We start from the raw sequence: 17,692 nt of genomic DNA on the forward strand, positions 1-17,692 counted from the left end.
TGACAGCTCATCAGATTGCTTGTAGGAAACCAGCATAGTTTACTTACTGCACATACATATAAATGCAAACTTGCTCCCACCTGCACTTTCCAGCAGCCATTTCATTCTTTATGTATGTGGAACCAGCATATGTCGGATTATGCCTTGCATGGCATTTTCAGAGAGACACCATCATTTTTTAAATATGAATAGGAGAAGGGGGGAAAAATCACATTGGCAGTTAGATTGCAGACCATGAAATGCTATTATTTGCTACCTGAAAGAAAATTATGCACACCTTCCTTGTTTGGGCCGTGACAAAAAGGAAGTTCTTATCTTATTTGTTCTTTAGGCAGTTCTTGTGCTTTCCACACCAGTGTACTTCATGTCCGTGCTCGTCTGTGTGCCTCTCCCACAGGGCTGGGCTTCAGCATCGCAGGAGGGGTGGGCAACCAGCACATCCCCGGGGACAACAGCATCTACGTCACCAAGATCATCGACGGCGGCGCCGCGCAGAAGGACGGCAGGCTGCAGGTCGGAGATCGGTTACTCATGGTGAGTGCCAGACCAGACGATGCCAGACAACACAGGGCACCACCACTGGCCCTCAGCGTCGGTGTGAGCGGGCGTCGGACTAGAGATGGAGTGAGCTAGAGGGGTAGACGAGAGGTGTGGAGGGGGAACAGAGGGAAAGGTAACCAGGGTTTGGAAGGAGAGGTACAGTACAAACGCACACCAAAGTGGAGGTGCAGACAACTAGGTATAAAGCTTAGTTAGGGAGAGGGATACTGCACTCTCCGAGTTATAAGTCCATTTTGAAATGTACATTTTCCTTGGCGTGTGCGGCATCTCTCTTCCTAACAAAGGTAACTAGGGTTACCATAAGGCAGGGGGGGTTTAAGAGAACTCCCTGGGCCCTGCACTGATTAGGGAGCCTAATCCAAACATAATTAGCATCAATATTAAATATCATATTCCTTCATGACGCCTAAAAATTCCAGCAATGCCATCTCTGAGAGCCACCCACAAAAATGTGACAGGCGAAGTTGAGATTATAGACAGGGCTCTGGATGCCACCACAACACAGATGCAAGAGAGATGCAGGCGAAGTTGAAATTATAGACAGGGCTCTGGATGCGAAGTTGAGATTATAGACAGGGCTCTGGATGCCACCACAACACAGATGCAAGAGGATAGAGACCAAATGTCGTTCACTGCCTCAGAGAGTAGAAGTCTGATCCCATGTAGTGTGTTCCAACCATTCACTAAAGCAGCTTAGTCTCATTAGCACACCTTTTCAGCCAGGTAATGTAGGTAAGCTAATTCATGGAATCGCCTCTGTTAAGTGTGCAGGTAGATCTGATCCACGGGGCTTTTACTCTCTCAAGCTGTTTGGAGTTCTCCACAGTCTTGATGTGTTTTGGCTCACACACACACAAACACTGACCACGTGTCACACCGTCGGAGGTGACACTGAGAATGGCCACTGCGTGCCGCTGCGCCTGGACAGGCCACTCAGGACGTGACGTGACGTGGGGCGAAACTCTCCAGCGTCCCTGGGCCTTTGGTCGTCCTGCCGCCCTGTGTGAGCACTGCGGCTCCCTGGGAGGGTCGTTAGAGTGAAGTCAGGTTTAATTAACCGCACACACACCCTCCCTCTGCGACCCCATTACCCCCCCCCCCCCCCCACACACACACACACACTCCCCGCCCCCCTAATCCAATCGACTGGGCGGATTTGCCAGCTCTGTGGGCCATGCTGATTTGCTCTTCTTGACAGCTGGACGATGAGTTAAAGCGCTTGCGTAACCGACGGGATCTCTCCTCCGCTTTTTCACAGGTAAACAACTACACTTTGGAAGAAGTGACTCACGAGGAAGCTGTAGCCATATTGAAGAATACGTCTGATGTAGTCTATCTGAAGGTGGGCAAGCCTACCAGCGTTTACTTATCCGATCCCTATGGGCCTCCTGATATCACACATTGTAAGTTGATTTTTTTTTTTTTTTTTTCGTATTCTTCTTTTGCCCTTCTTTTTTCCTCTCTCTTTCTCCCTCTCTTTCTTCTCTGTTGTGATGTAGTACTTACTCTGCACCCTTTAAAGTGACTACAGTCAGTAGTTTTATACAGTATGTTGAATTTGTGTGCTTGTGCTGTGTGTGCATCTACAGTAGTGCACACAAACCTGTTCACAGTTATCTGTATGTCTGCTGCTAGTAGTATGTATTAGTAGTAGGAGTACTAACAGTAGTAGTACAGTAGTACTATCATTTTTCATTTGGTTATGTTGTAGGCTCGGTAGGAGCGGTCTTTCCACAGAATAGCAAGTGAAATGAATAATTGATTCTGTCACTGATTAATATGGGCCATGAACCATACTGTGACATCATCCTTTGAGGCCATTTGAGGTTATGAGTTCTGTTGTCATGACCATGTGTGTGTGTGTGTGTGCTGTCACTCTCTTCCAGCGTTCTCTCCAATGGAAAACCATATCTCTTCCCCCGGCAACAATGGCACCCTGGAGTACAAGTCCAGCCTGCCGCCCATCTCCCCAGGAAGGTACTCCCCCATCCCCAAACACTTGCTCGGGGAAGAGGACATTAACAGGTTGGATGGTTTTTCCTTCTTACGGTAATTACCTCCTCTCCTACCAGACGCCAGTGCCCACAGGTAGATTGTCTGTCCACCAACCCGCCCGCTCCTCTCGTTGTCCTGTGGAAACCCCAAAAACCCAAAGGCCATCTGAAAAGACATCACCACTACAGTGATTGGGATTGCTTTTGAGTTTTGCCGGTCCCTTCACTTGTCGTTTCTGTCCCACTGTCCCAAGCACTGTTCCGAGTGTCTAGTTTCTGTCCCATTTTCATTGATCCTCCCCCTGTCTGTCTGGCTATGTTTATGATCAAGTGGCCCTCTCACCTACTAGTTACTAGTAGGGTTACTTGAATGGAGTTCTAGAGCATCTGATTTGTCGTACTTTTGGGGAAAGGTCACTCCTAAGAGAATACATTTTCTTCATCTGACTTTGTGGTTTGAGCTACACATCGATCTTAAACAATTCAAGAACAGTTCTCAACAGTTGCACTGTCTCTTCAACACGAACATTTTTTAGAGCTGACTATGCTCCATAATTAGACTCAATGTATGTGTTAAGTAGTGGGCTTATATTAAGTATTTAAGTGAAGTTGAGTACAGTATTGGGCACTCTGAAGCCGTTTGTGAATTCAGCGCGTTGTTACGATTGTCGTTATTCAGAGCATCACACTTTGGGAACGTTCAGAGCACTCTCTGGACACTCCAGCAGAAGGGTCAGAGCGGGAGGGTGGGACATCAGTCTAACTGAAAACACCGGCAGTGGCTATTTTGAGGAAATAGGACAAATGCACCCTTATTTACAAACCATAGATCGTAATTAGTGATTAAACAATATTGGCTACCTAATGTTCCATCATCCACACTGTTGTCAAGCGCTTGAATTAAACAGAAACCCTCCTTTTCAACTTGCTGTTTGAGTTCATGTCAGTTATGAGCCAAATGAAACTGTTCGTTAATTCATAGGGAGATCGAACGCTTGTCCTTTTCAAACTACCGGTACAGACTGTTTTTCATTTTCACTGCTAGATTGAATTAATGAGCAGACCCATGATTTGTGTTCTGTTTCTTTCTCATGATAAATATCTAGCATCAGGTATAATCATGCACAGTGAGCAGTAGTTTTCCGGCTTTTATTCACTTAGTGTGTGCCTTTAACAACCCTGAAATGTGCTCCAAGCATCATGTGCTTGTGGGACTAAAATTAGGGCATTGTTGTGGCCATATCCCCCGTGTGAAGTGTATTTTTCTGAGTTAGCATGGCTTATTTTAACACGCCTCTTATGGTAGTAGATGGTAATGGAGTTTATTTTTGTGTTCGGAGCTGTTTTTGGGAAGCATATGTTTTGCGCCAGGCGGTTTGTTTTTCTGAGCGGATGCTCCTCTGCGAAGCTTCAGCGTCAGCACAGTTTGCACTCAGACTCATTAGGAGATTCCACTTCCTGGCTCTCTCTCTCTCTCTCTCTCTCTCTTTCTCTCTTTCTCTCTCACGCTTTCTCTAAACTCCTGCGCTCCTGTTCCCCTCACTCTTTCTCTCCCTCCCTCCTGTCCTCCTCCTTTCTCTTCCTCTCACTCTTTCTCTTCTCTTCTCTCCTCCGTCCTAAAAGACATACATCCGGAGTCTCTCCCTTCCTCTCTGGCGTTGTCCCCTTCCTTGATCCCAGGTCTCAGGTGCTCTGCCGTAGCTGTGAAAGTTGACTCCCTCTAATGACTAGAAACCGAAGCCCAGCCTCCCCTTCTGGCTGTATTAAATTAGCTATATCACTGTCTCTCTGTCAAGACTGAATGTATTTTTGCATACACCAAAAAAAAAAAAAAATACAGCACAAAAGCAAGTAGGTCACGACGCAGGCAAGAGTGCCTGAGACGTTTGTGTGTGTGTGTGTGTGTGTGTGTATGTATACTTGCATTTGCCAGGCATCACTAGTCAGATGCTGTGGCAGGGGACTGCTGGTGCTGTGCATTACAATAAGGCCGACGTGAGCACGAGTGCGCAGAGTCTCAACTTCTCTTTGCTGCATCTCAGTATGCTCAGCTGAATGCCGACTTTCAAGATAAAATTCAATCCCATCAACTCTATTCACACACACACAGTATCTCTGTTAGCCAGAGAGAAGTGTCGTCTCTAAAAGCCTGACGCTAGTCTGCACTTTTTAAATGTGTCACCATGCCCCGAGCCTTTTACATGCTTAAAACTTTTAAAAATGTCTTTCAAAAAGTCCGTCTCCACACCTACCCATTGCACCTTTTTTAGTAGTTTTCATACAGAAAGGAAAACCAGTGAAGGATTTCAGAGGGTGACCCCGCGCTGAGCTTTTTAACAGGGGATTAGCGACCGTCCCTCTCTTGGGCTAAGAGGTTTACGTGGTCCTGTTGCTTCTCATAGGATGGGCTAATCTAGATTTAGGCGACTCATCTACCACATTTACTATAGACAAGGAGAGCCACTTACAGTAAAGCACATATGTTGAGAGAAAAGTAGTCGACATGTTTGGTATTGCTATAGATGTACAACCTCATTAACATCTTAAAATTAATAACACATTAAATGATATAGTGTAAAGTCAGAGTTATGAAATGACCATATGTAATGGCTTTGATGGAGAATTAGCTCTCAGGAACCAGGGCAGTCTCTGGCAATATAACACAAGTCAGCACACTGGCCTGTGTGGTCTAGTAAAGTCTTTGCCTGTTGGTTTTTGCCAGCCAGCCTCAGATCATGAAAAATGAATACGGCCGGGCCGTTTGGGGAGGTCTCCGTGAGAGACCTAAACTCGGAGCAGGGCTGCTAAAAGGTCATCTCCTCCTCAGCCCTTCTGCCACTCGCCATTTCCATACGACCTCCATGAATGTTTTAGAGGCGTAAGTAAATGGGGCACTCTCCCAGCGCCGCTCCCCGAGCTCTTCTGCTGCTGCAGCGGAGGCAGGCGGGCAGCAGGCTCTGCGCCGTGGCGGGCCGGCTCAGTGTAGGAGCTTAACCTCTCAAGTGTATGGAAGCCCAGGTCGGAAAATTAAGATCTGATCGGTCCGGGTCTCGGCGGAGGCGTTTTTTAGAACGCCGTCGCGGACGCGCACCCGTGGTTGAATTTCTGGCTGTGGTCCAAAGTGGGTCGATAGTGTTTTGAAATGAAATAGGGTGTGGTCAGCTTTACCGTACTTTTGAGCTATCATCCAAATCCAATGTAGGGAACGGATCAATGCACATCAGAGGCAGTATCCATTTGAAATGGCTTTCTCACATACAGTACAGTATGTGGTTCACCATAAGGTTTTGGTGATGACAATTGAATGCACAAGAGATTTACTGTATGTTTCTATCCACATAACAGCACTGCTGATGGTTAAGTCTTTGATATGTAGAGCTAACAAGCAGTCATAAATGTCTGCTATGTCATATTATTACCATACATACACACACATACCATACAGCTGTACACCAGCTATGCAGATCTTCAGTGTAACAGCACTCCACAACACTGAGATTTCTTGAATGTTGCACAAACTGATCATTATTTTTCAGGATCACTATTTAAACTAGCTTGACTGGTATTGATAAGTTTGCATTTGAAGAACACATACAGTATTCCAGTTCATATTGCATAGACAGCATAAGCGCTTTCAGAAATTGCTCTTAAAGTTACAAGTTCCTACTCTGAACACGTTGGTCTCAGGTACCTCATGCACCTGCCTGCTCAGCGCTCTATGCAAAATAGATGACCCGCCTGCCATGTCGCCACACTGCACTTGTCATTCGTCATTATGATGTTACCTCAGCGTCTGTCTGGCTGCCAGCTCGCCACGCAGGCTGATTTCTGGCTGTCAGACGGCCAACTGGTGTCAACCCTGGAGAGAAGCATGCCGCTCTCTTGGCATTCAGCTGTCTCGCAGCATGCTCGCTCGCTTGGCTCCTGACGCTGCAGTGACACATTACACACAGGCACCAGGAAATCCTGTGATGTCTGCAAGAGCCAAGAAGTCTTTGATTTAGCTCCCCGCGCCTCGAACGCATCGCTCAGAGGGGCTCCCCTTTTAGAAGCGGAGTTTTGTCATTTTGCTGAAAAGGTGGTTGATATTTGTGCTCAAAAGCTAATCAATTACCTGTCACTTTCATGCCCCTGAAGCAAAGTGTTTGTTGGCTTGCACTGTGTAATGCTTTGTCCCAGCCAATATGTTCTTTGAACCCCACACACTGGATGGCCAGCTAATAGACCATGACTGAAAGTGCACCGGATTACAATCAGGGATTCTACCTTTACAGCTATGACACTGAGCACATAATTATTATGAAACATATGGGGCATTAAGGAGAATGGAGTAAGTCAAGTGGATGTTTTGCATCATTTTGAAGGCAGAGAGACAGGGGGAACAGAAAACACATGGGAGGGAATATAATATATGATTTACAAGAACTAGGCAAACAGGAATCCAAATGAAAAGATGGTGAGAGAGAGGGTATAAAATGAAGATCCAAATGTCTTGTCTGGAGAGGAGAAGAGAGGAGGAGAGGAGAGGAGAGGAAAGGAGGGGGGAGGGAGAAGTGCATGCGGATAGCAGTAGCTGTTTGCTGCACTGCAAGTTGCTGAGGGCTGAAGCCCAAAGGAGAAGTCACGAGCCGGAGCCATGAGACCCAGGAGGGGGGGTGGAGGGGTTGGAGGGGGGGACGTAGCGGTAGCAGCAGCGGCGGCGGCGTGGTGGGTGGTGGTGAGGGGGGTAAGTGGGCCACAGAACGCTGCAGATTCCGCTTCACAGCCAGCCACACCGAGATCATCTGCCAGAGCAGAGGCATGGCTAATGCAGCCCTGCAACCACCCAGCACAGCGGCGCTCACCGCACGCGCACATCTCACCACAGCTCAGAGCTGCTGCGTGCACCACCTCAACACAACCGCAACACAACCGCAACACAACCACAACACAACACAACACAACACAACACAACACAACACAGCACAGCACAGCACAGCACAGCACAGCACAGCACAGCACAACACAACACAACACAACACAACACAACACAACACAACACAACACAACACAACACAACACAACACAGCACAGCACAGCACAGCACAGCACAGCACAGCACAGCACAGCACAGTAGAGCACAACCACACCACAGCACAACCACACCACAGCACAACACAACACAACACAACACAACACAACACAACACAACACAACACAACACAACACAACACAACACAACACAACACAACACAACACAACACAACACAACACAACACAACACAGCACAGCACAGCACAGCACAGCACAACACAACACAACACAACACAACACAACACAAGACGTCGGCCAGGGCACAAGGACCTGTCAGCGGTTCCTCTCTCTGTAGTCTAGTAGCAATAGTCTTGAGTAGGTGATCGACGTCCTGTACAATAAAGCAGCTTTAGGATGACCTGGTATGTGGTCTTCGAGTAAAGATTTGACTCTCCACACAGTTGAGGGTGTGAGGACATTGTTGGCATGGAGTCTGTCTTTCAGTTTCAGTGTGTTGCTGTTGTTTTTTCAACCCTGTTGTTGTTTGTTACTCGCTCTGTTGTGCTGTCCTGTGTGACTCGTCTAGATGTTCACTGTCAGTCATTTTGTCTCATTTGATCACATTTGAACACATGTGATCACGTTTAGCCATACAATTATGAATGCATTTTTGGATGTTATGAATGCATTTTTTAGGTGTATGAACATACAGTATATTTGGATTGCATAGATATTTTCACATTTCAAGACAGCGTTGGTTGACTGTACTGAATGACGTATTCTTTCTCCAATCAGAAATGCCTCGTTAGATGATGGGGAGGGTCACAGGTTTGAGTCCCAGCACTTCCAGTTGAGGTGAGAGTCTCACAGGAACAGACTTTGACTTCTGTGAAACGGTTATTTTCCGTCCGGGCTGTACAGACACTCTGTTGTCGCTAGTGATTTTCCACTGAAGATTCACACATACACACACACACACACACACAGTTCTTGTCACACACTGTTCCCATCAGGTTTCAAACGAACATCAAAACAGTAATGGAAAAGAGGAAGCTGTGATGCAACCATCTGTAGCGTCCGTACCGTAAATGGCCACGGGGAGCCGGGGTTTGAGTCTGACCCACGGCCTTCTCTACCTCTTACCTCCTGTCACTCTTCACTGGTCCTACCTCATTAAAGGCAAACGTTCAAATATAGCTTAAATAATAATAGTAATGATAATGATAATAAAAACAGTCACTGTATAAACAAAGCACTGTGTTAAGTTGCTTGCAATGCTTTGCATTCTGCATGAAGATACCCTACAAGAAAACATTTTCCACAGAGAGAGTGAAAGAGAGAGAGAGAGTGAGAGAGTGAGAGAGAGTGAATGAGTGAGTGTGAATGAGAGAGAAACAGAAACTGGTGGAAAACACTGTAAGGAAGATCAGCTCTGTTCAGCTCTGAGGTTGGATGCTGTTGTGGCACAATATAGGACTTTGCCAGGGTACCTTTGCCACAGAAATGCATAGAACTGTTTGCACATCTGCACACATTTTAAGCCTGTGACGAGAAAAGTCTGAGGTTTTTTACCCAGAATGATCATAAATTGAGGTTAAGTTCAGATACCTTATGACCAGCAGACCGGCACACATTTATTTCCTTTGGTTGCCCTCTTTCTCAGTTATAGTCATGTTGCAGATATCTTTTTGGCAGGTTGTTTTTTTGTTGGTTTGCTTGTTTTTTCCCCCATATTCTGATGATCGGATGAGCCGCGTGTTGCTGACTTGCAGCTTTTGAGATGGCCCTGTTCTCTTCCTGTGATCCAGAAATGTCTTGAGTGCTTTGACTGCTCTTTCAAAACCAAGATGGAGTTCAGTGAGCTCAGAGGAAGGGTCATCTCCTACAGTACATAGAGAGTGTGTGAGAAGTGTACTAGGCAGTAAGAGTCCCACAGAACCCGCGTTACCAGTGCCCTAATTCACTAATCATGAACTGGCGCCCTGCTGTTAACCCCTGCGCACGCTACAGATGCACTTCTCCGCCTTGTCTCCTTACCCCTGGTCTCTTGATCTCTCTTTCTGCACAACTAACATTAACAACTTAACCACTCTCTCTCTCTCTCTCTTTCTGTCTCTATCTCTCTCTCTCTCTCTCACCCTCTCTCTCTCTGGCTGTCCTTCTGTCTGTCTTGCTGCTCTCTTGTCTCTGTCACCAGGCCTCCAGAGCCAGTTTACAGCACTGTGAACAAACTGTGTGAGCGCGCACCTTCTCCCCGCCTCTATTCCCCCCTGGAGCACTCCACCCCCTTCCCTCACTTCCACTTAGGTCTGCTCCCCGACTCCGAGATCACAAGGTACCGCACCACCAGCACCACCCTCTGCCTGCTCCACTGCATGCCCTGCCCACCCGCCCTGCGCCTTCCTTGGCCGTCTTGCATGTTCCTTCCCCCGTGTTCCTCCTGGTCCTCTCTCAAACATTGTGCCATGGTAGAAAAGAGTTCTTAAAAATCCCTTGTTAGCAGTGGGTTTTTGCATGGATTGTTTGGTTAAGGGTGCGTGACTGTTGGTCTATGTTTTTCATAGTCCTCTTCAGAGGAACAGTCTTAGAGCTTCAGAACGTACTGTAAGCTACAAACAGACCTCCTGATTGTTTTTCAGTTGTACACGGCTACAAGAAGGTGGCATAAACCAAACCTGCAGATTGAGTCGGACACTATCAGGGGCTTGTTAGGAGCAGAAACACCTGGAGTATGGGAGTATGTAACGATTGAGCTGTTGGCGGTGTAATGTCACAATTGCAACCATGACAACCACAGAACAGGCTGGGCGTGATAAAATCAAACACGTTTGATTGAATCTGGATTGCATCAGCAGTGGAAAGAATCGCAAAGGATTCAAGTACACAACTACCACTGGTTATCTGATTGTCACCAATGTTCCATTGTTTCAAAATGAAAAACCTTGAGGTCTGTTTGCAGCTTTAATTGTCACACACTAGGTTCATAGATATCCTGAAATGCAAATATTTCTTTAAAAATGTTTCTTAATGCATGTTTGTTTCACTTGACACTTGCTTTCACTTGGTACTTGCTTTTGGGTTTGATGTGAATGCTCTCAGCATTGCATCATTATCTGGAGTATCATTGTTTATTTGTTGTTATCTGTTGATGCATATTGACTGCAGCTCTTTCAAGGTCGGGACCGTTGGGAAATGTGCCCATAGCTGTCGCCCTATGCTGAGTGCATCCTAATTCTGATTGAATTGATTGTAGCATGAACCTTGTCGTTTATTGTCCCCTTCCCCCACACCTCCCCTTCAAATGGGAATAAACTTGAATAGGACAGAAGGTGTTGTGATATTCAGTATATTATTTTCAATTTACTTAAAAAACACAATTGTATGTATGTATGTGTGGACTGCAGTGTGTCCAATTTATGCGTGTGGAGTGTTAGGAGCCTGATTCTGTTTTTGCCTTCTGAAAAAAAATCTAAAGACCGTGTCACTTCATGATTGGTGGCGTGCACTGCAACATATTAACTCAGTGCTGTATATCTGGTTTGATGACACTTGCGTGGTCGGTCGCTTCACTCAGGAGCTATTTTTAAATCTTCCAGCCTTGTTTGTGTGTGTCTGCGTGCCTTGAAATCTGACTTGTCCATTTGCAGCCAGGATAGAAAACAACAACAAATCTCTACCGGCTCAGGCCTGGACATGTGCTCATCTTACATTAAAGATGAATGGAAAGAACAGATCACCACAAGCCTTTGTGCGGAATTCTCTGGAAGTAGAACATTGGGTGAAATGTAACGTACCACATCAGGCACCATGAAATGTTAAATGGACAAGCTCAGCCAGCTTTTGAACTTTTGGAGGGAGAACTAAATATGTTATAACTGAGAAGTAGAAAAAAAAAAAACATAACAGTGTGCTTTGATTCACAATGGCAGTTTTGACATGTTTTCAGACATCAATGGGCATGGGAATAACTGCCTTGTGATTTTTCATTGTCCGTGTTGATTGGTCAGCCGTGGATTGAATCCCTCCAATCCTGTGTCATGATTCATGACTTGGCTCTGACAGGCTCTGTGTGTCTGAGTGCATGCAGCATGATACTACAGACCGTAAGGGCCCTCTCTCCATCTGTCCTGAGAGTAAGATGTGCCCTCAGATGGATGTGGCTGTTGGAGTGTTTTACGGAGCTGTCCGGTGTTAACAGCCTGCGTCACGGTGAAACAAAAACAGAGGACGTATTGATTTCAGTGTTGTGGTCAGTGTTACAGTGTGACCGTTGGCTTTAGACGAGAGAGCAGAAATCATACACTGCAGTGGTCTGACACGAGAGCAGTAAATTGCACGGTGCGTGAATCATCCACCGACCGTAATACCACACTTGTGTAGCCGTAGTATATTTCAAATAACGCACATGCTCTCATGAGGTCTTGCCCCACGCACGCTACAGTGTGTAATCCCACATATCAGTTGAAGCAAACCTGCCTTGCCAACAAGACAGATGCTGTTGTATTGGAGTCAGGCACGTTGCACGATGCTCTCCTCTCAAAAAGACAACATGTGTAACTCCGCATCTCGTTGTTCTGAATGGTCAGTTATCCCTTTGGCTAATTACTCCAGGGGACACGTTGGTTGTTGTAATATAACGTAACGATGTGCCTTGCGGTCTGATTTCCTCCGCGGCCTCTCGGAGAGCTGTGCAGTGCCCTTGGTGCCAGGAGCCCGATGCATAGCCCGTTTCCTGTTTCTAATCCAATTATCGCCCGGAGAGAGCGATGCTGTTGTGAACAATCTGCTCCAGTGAACCGGCAAATAATCAAACTGTCTCTTTAAAGTCCCCCTGCAGAATGCAAAAGTTCAAGGGAGTTTTGCACCAAGGGGCAAATTACTGTTTGGAAGAGTTTAGACTTTTTTTTGCTTCTCCACTGCAAGTGCAGATTGCAGCTCAAGTGGGTCCGTAACAATATCTGACTCATGATCTGATGGTGCACCAAGAGAGGCTCTTTGGAAAAAGCCAAGCACAGGTCTCTAAATCAGGCTGTCTGTTGAAATCTCCGAGATTGTAACAGTATGTGGCAGCCGAGTTTATGAGAGCAATCCATTTCCTGATTAGCAAGTCGGTCCGCAGTGTCGGTTAGAGGGTCCTTAAAGTGGCTATATCGACTTGAACTGCTGCCAAAAGGGCAACCAATTGCACCCCGCATAGGTGGAGTCCAGAGTGTCTCGTAATGTAATGTGCATATCAATGCCCAAGCCTACTTGGAGTTGAGCTCATTGAGTTTTCTCCATCAGACTCAGTGTGCATGATGGAATTGTTCCGATAACTGATATCGATTAGCTGCCCTCCCCCGAGCGAGGTCTGGGCAGCCTCGCCTTTCTGAGGACGCCTCAGCCCCCGAGTGGACGCTGCACCCTGCCGTGGCCGGCTCCGTGGCTCACGCTGTGGTTCGCAGTCTCGCCCGAGCCCACTGCGCATTGAGTGGTTTGTCCTTTGAACGTTTACACCACGCTTGCTCTCCGCTCGTCTGCCTTAGGAGAAGGGTTACTGCCAGCAGACCACTCTTCTGTACCCGGAATGACGTGTGCACTGCGTGCCTGTTTTTTAATTCCCGATGTCTGTTTGTTTGTTTGTTTGTTTGTTTGTGTGTGTGGTGAATAGTGTGCGTGCGGTTCTAAAAAGCGAAGAGGCGTAGAGCTTGTGTGTATGTTTCACAGTCCACTGGCGGGGCTCCCCAGCATGCTTTAGCAGCTTTCACGGCTGATTCAGATTCTCTCTGGTTCAGGTGAGCAGCCCATAATGTCATACAGTAGCACAGCTGTGTCAGCATTCCTCCCTGGGGCAAGACCACCACCCCCACACCTCTGTTCTTCCCTCTACCCCTCTCTACCCCTCTCTCTCTCTCTCTCTCTCTCTCTCTCTCTCTCTCTCTCTCTCTCTCTATCCCCCTCCCTCTCTCCCTCTCTCTCTCTCTCTCTCTCCCTCCCTCACCTGCTCACCCCATCTCAAACATGTCACTCTTTTACGCGTTTCTTCTGGACGGGGCGGGGTGGGGGGGTTATGGTTATGTAGGTCACACACAGTAATGCATCATAGTTTTTTCACCCTGCATGCTAAAGGCAAGGCCACTCCTCCTCTTCCTCATCCTCCTCCTCCTCCTTCTCTTCCTCCCGTTCCTCGCACGTTTGTGTGAAAGTAGCACAGTAACTTCCCACTGAGGATGTTATTCAGGGCTGTCTCTGGGGAGTAGCCACTCTGGAAAGAAGCCGTTTCTCACTGCGGTGCTGACCGAGAGTGGACGGACGTGCCCGATCAGTACGAGGTGCTTGCCACGCCACTGCGATGTCGTTGAAGGACTGATTGATCAGAGATTAACGGAGTGGAGTGGAGGAGGAGCTCCCTGTTCACACGTACAGTAGCCGCGCGAATGTTCGTTCCGCTTCAGTGACGCAGAGGGGAGCGTGCGCCGCTATTTAAGATGGCTAAAGCCATCAATAAACTATTACGGTGTGGTGGTCCGAAACACTCATCGATGTTCATTTACTTTTGATGCTATTCAGAGATGTATGACTGCAAGGCACGTCCAACTCTGTGTGAGAAAGAGCAGTAAGAGCAAGACTGCATTCTACTGTGTAGTACATTGAAAGCCCTTGGTTTTCTGAGACCTAGCAACACTCATTTAGACTAGATCTGTGATGTGCACTGGGATATTGTTGCTGACAAGCCTCTGCAAACAGACTAGGCTCCACATTTTCAATAGTACATTATATATTTACTATTACAGAGCCCTAGACCTGCAACATTCTCATGCACAGAAATGTTTCTATTTGGAAGGTCTCGGGAGAGACACTAACAGGAGGCGACATAAAATAAATAGCTTACATTTAATTCAGTGCCTGACATACAGTCTGTCCTGTTTGTTTGAGGAAAGTTAGAGAGGTGAAGACTTTTTCAGAACTTAAATTGAACTTTTTTTGATGGCTGGCTTATCCGTCCATACATGTCGAGGTCTCAGAGAAACCATCGTCCTGCTTTCGCCATTTTCCAGCGAAAATGCCTTCACCCCTGGTGAATTATCAATGCGTCGCCAAGACAAACATTAGCTCATTGGAATTCCTCGGAGTGGCGCTCCCGAAATGGGATTGGCTGCGCAGCAAGACAAATCCCGACATCCGTCTTTCAGTATCACAGCGTTGCAGCAGCCAGCGGACTCTCGGCAGCGGGGCCCACAGGGCTCGAGGGACACGTGAGGGAGCTGCAGCGGCAGCAGGAGTCAGAGTGGGCTGATTAATGTCCTCTCCCTCTCCCCCCACGCCCACACCTCCACAGCCCACAGCCCACAGCCCACACCTCCTCAGCCCACACCTCCACAGCCCACAGCCCACAGCCCACACCTCCACAGCCCACACCTCCACAGCCCACAGCCCACACCTCCACAGCCCACAGCCCACAGCCCACACCTCCACAGCCCACACCTCCACAGCCCACAGCCCACACCTCCACAGCCCACACCTCCACAGCCCACAGCCCACAGCCCCATCTCCACAGCCCACACCTCCACAGCCCACAGCCCACAGCCCCATCTCCACAGCCCACACCTCCACAGCCCACAGCCCACAGCCCCATCTCCACAGCCCCATCTCCTCAGCCCACAGCCCCATCTCCTCAGCCCACCCCTCCACCTCCACAGCCCCATCTCCACATCCTCACCTCCACAGCCCACACCTCCACCTCCACAGCCCCATCTCCACAGCCCACACCTCCAACTCCACAGCCCCACAGCCCACCCCTCCACAGCCCACACCTCCTCAGCCCCCACCTCCTCAGCCCCATCTCCACAGCCCACAGCCCCATCTCCACAGCCCCATCTCCAGAGCCCACACCTCAGCCCACACCTCCTCAGCCCCACAGCCCACAGCCCCATCTCCACAGCCCACACCTCCACACAGCCCACTCCTAATCCTTTTAAAGGGCTAATGGCTCGCTTGGCCTCCCACAGCAGACTGCTCCACCACAACACACCTGATCGTGTCCAACAGACAAGTCCAGTCCACAGGAGTCCAGATTAGATTGATCTGTGATTACCCCCTAAAGGGTAGCTGAGGACGGTGCGATCAAATGTAGGTTGTGCTACTTGAAAACAGCAGCTAGCTGGTCTCGAAAAAGGTGATGAACTGTGTTTTAGTGTATAGTGTTTTAGTGTATACAGTAAGCAGGAGAGTAGGCATGTTATGTTTGGGGCAGCCGTGGTGTACTGGTTAGTGTATCGGGCTTGTAACCGGAGGGTTGCCGGTTCGATCCCCGACCAATCCACAACGGCTGAAGTGCCCTTGAGCAAGGCACCTAACCCCTCACTGCTCCCCTAGCGCCGCTGGTTGGGCAGGCAGCTCACTGCTCTGGGTTGTGTGATTCACCTCACTGTGTGTTCACTGTGTGCTGTGTGTTCACTAATTCGGTTAAATTGGGTTAAATGCAGAGAACTGAATTTCCCTCACGGGATCAATAAAGTATATATTCTATTCTATTCTATTCTATTCTATGCAAGGCACATTCCCTTTAGGCTTAACAGGTCACTGGAGGAAGTAAAGGGCACATTGTAATAATTTAGAGAACTATGGATTTTTTTTTATTTCAGTTAGCAAAATGCAACTTCAAAATGCAGAGAGTGACCTATTATGTGTATGTATTTATTAGTCATTATTCCTCTCAATCCATATGGATAAGGTGTGAAATTCCCTCTCATACAGTATACAGTATGCAGTAGCATAAAAAGCTATTGTTGGTTTTATGACCTACGTTGTATGTTAAATGGCATGGAATACATATATACAGATGTATTATGCCAGTATTAAACATGGCAGGCATGATATTTTTGCAGACCTTTCGTGAATGAGGTGGTTCTGTGACTAGTTAGGAGACTAATTGAGTTGTTCAGCTGAGATCTGATCAGTGTGTGTCACCCATGCAGTGCAGTGGTGAGACTAAAGACAGGCCTGTTGCTGTCACCATGGACATGAGACCAGGGCTGTGAGTGTAGAGACCAAGCAGCTGTCTTTTTTGGGCTCATGTGGCGCAGAGGACACACAAAGACAGGAAATGAAAACAGACACGTCGTTTCTTATCTGCTGAACGTGTCAGCACGGCTGAAAAGGTTCGTCACAGCCTATTCAGCCGTTTGAGCTGGAACACAGAGGCCTGCTCTTGAGTGTGTTCTCTTACTAGTAATAACTGAAGCTTCATTGTTGTCTGGTATAGGTGGCCACCTAGTGGTGAAAACGTGATCGAACTTTAGTTACCTTGAGCATACAGCATAGAGCCAGTTTTTCCTGCATGGATTTGATTGAGGTTGAATCCTGGAATAAACAAGAACTTCAATGAAGTAGAAAAAATGGACGGGGTTTAATCCATGTACAGGAAGCCAGACATATTATGTTTTACCTAATTAATATGAAAAACATGAGTTCTGTCGCTATGTTTATCCAACTCTGACACTATCTGCACTTTTACAAATGGCAAACAAAATGTAAGAAACACATTTCCCCAGGGACCTTTCTGTCCCCTCTAGGTCAGTTTAGATGTTGGTTTGCGCAGTGATACAGTGGAGAATACTGTAGCTCCAACGCATGATGTGTGAAGACATGTGGCCTATGGATATGAAGCTACATGTCAGAATTTATTCCCGTTTTAATTAGTTTATATGTCAATGGCCCCATGCCCGGCATCACACTACCACATTATGTCCACAGAGCCGATTGCTGTACAGTATGTTTAGTCCCAGGGCTGCAAGCAGCAATGCAGGGGCCTCTCCGATTCCCATCGGTGGCCGTCAGGAGGACTCGAGCTGCCTGGTGCTCAGATGATGCCAAGCGGGCAGGGAAGAGGGGAGAGGGAGGAGATGCGTTGCCCGGAGGTGGGCTTTCGCTCGGGGCGAAAAAGCCATATTGGCCCAATTACAGCCGCTCAGGCGGATGATTGTGCGGGGCTGCTATGCTCCGATCCCGTTCCCCGCTCCCGCAACTAGGTCAAAAGGAGCGAGCTGGAGGGAGCCCGCAGCTGACGGCGAGGCAGGGCCGTCGGGATGAGCTCGCGAGAGCCAGGAGGGGCCTCGGCCTCAGCCCCCCTCGTCTCAACTCGT

At 47.8% G+C, this 17,692-nt stretch overlaps 1 protein-coding gene across 3 annotated transcripts in view; it reads left to right on the forward strand.

Moving 5' to 3' along the window:
* The window catches only part of dlg2 (discs, large homolog 2 (Drosophila)), a 129,206-nt gene that overhangs the window by 76,499 nt on the left and 35,015 nt on the right, over positions 1 to 17,692 (forward strand). For 2 of the 3 annotated variants that reach the window (XM_062536681.1, XM_062536682.1), the window contains 3 exons: positions 398 to 534; positions 1,820 to 1,964; positions 2,448 to 2,610. In XM_062536681.1, coding sequence (XP_062392665.1) covers positions 398 to 534; positions 1,820 to 1,964; positions 2,448 to 2,610 — 445 coding nt within the window. The remainder of the gene's footprint in view (positions 1 to 397; positions 535 to 1,819; positions 1,965 to 2,447; positions 2,611 to 17,692) is intronic. The other variant, XM_062536680.1, reaches the window with a different exon arrangement.

This window comes from Sardina pilchardus, chromosome 5 (genome assembly GCF_963854185.1).
Source record: "Sardina pilchardus chromosome 5, fSarPil1.1, whole genome shotgun sequence".
Lineage (NCBI taxonomy): Eukaryota > Metazoa > Chordata > Actinopteri > Clupeiformes > Clupeidae > Sardina > Sardina pilchardus.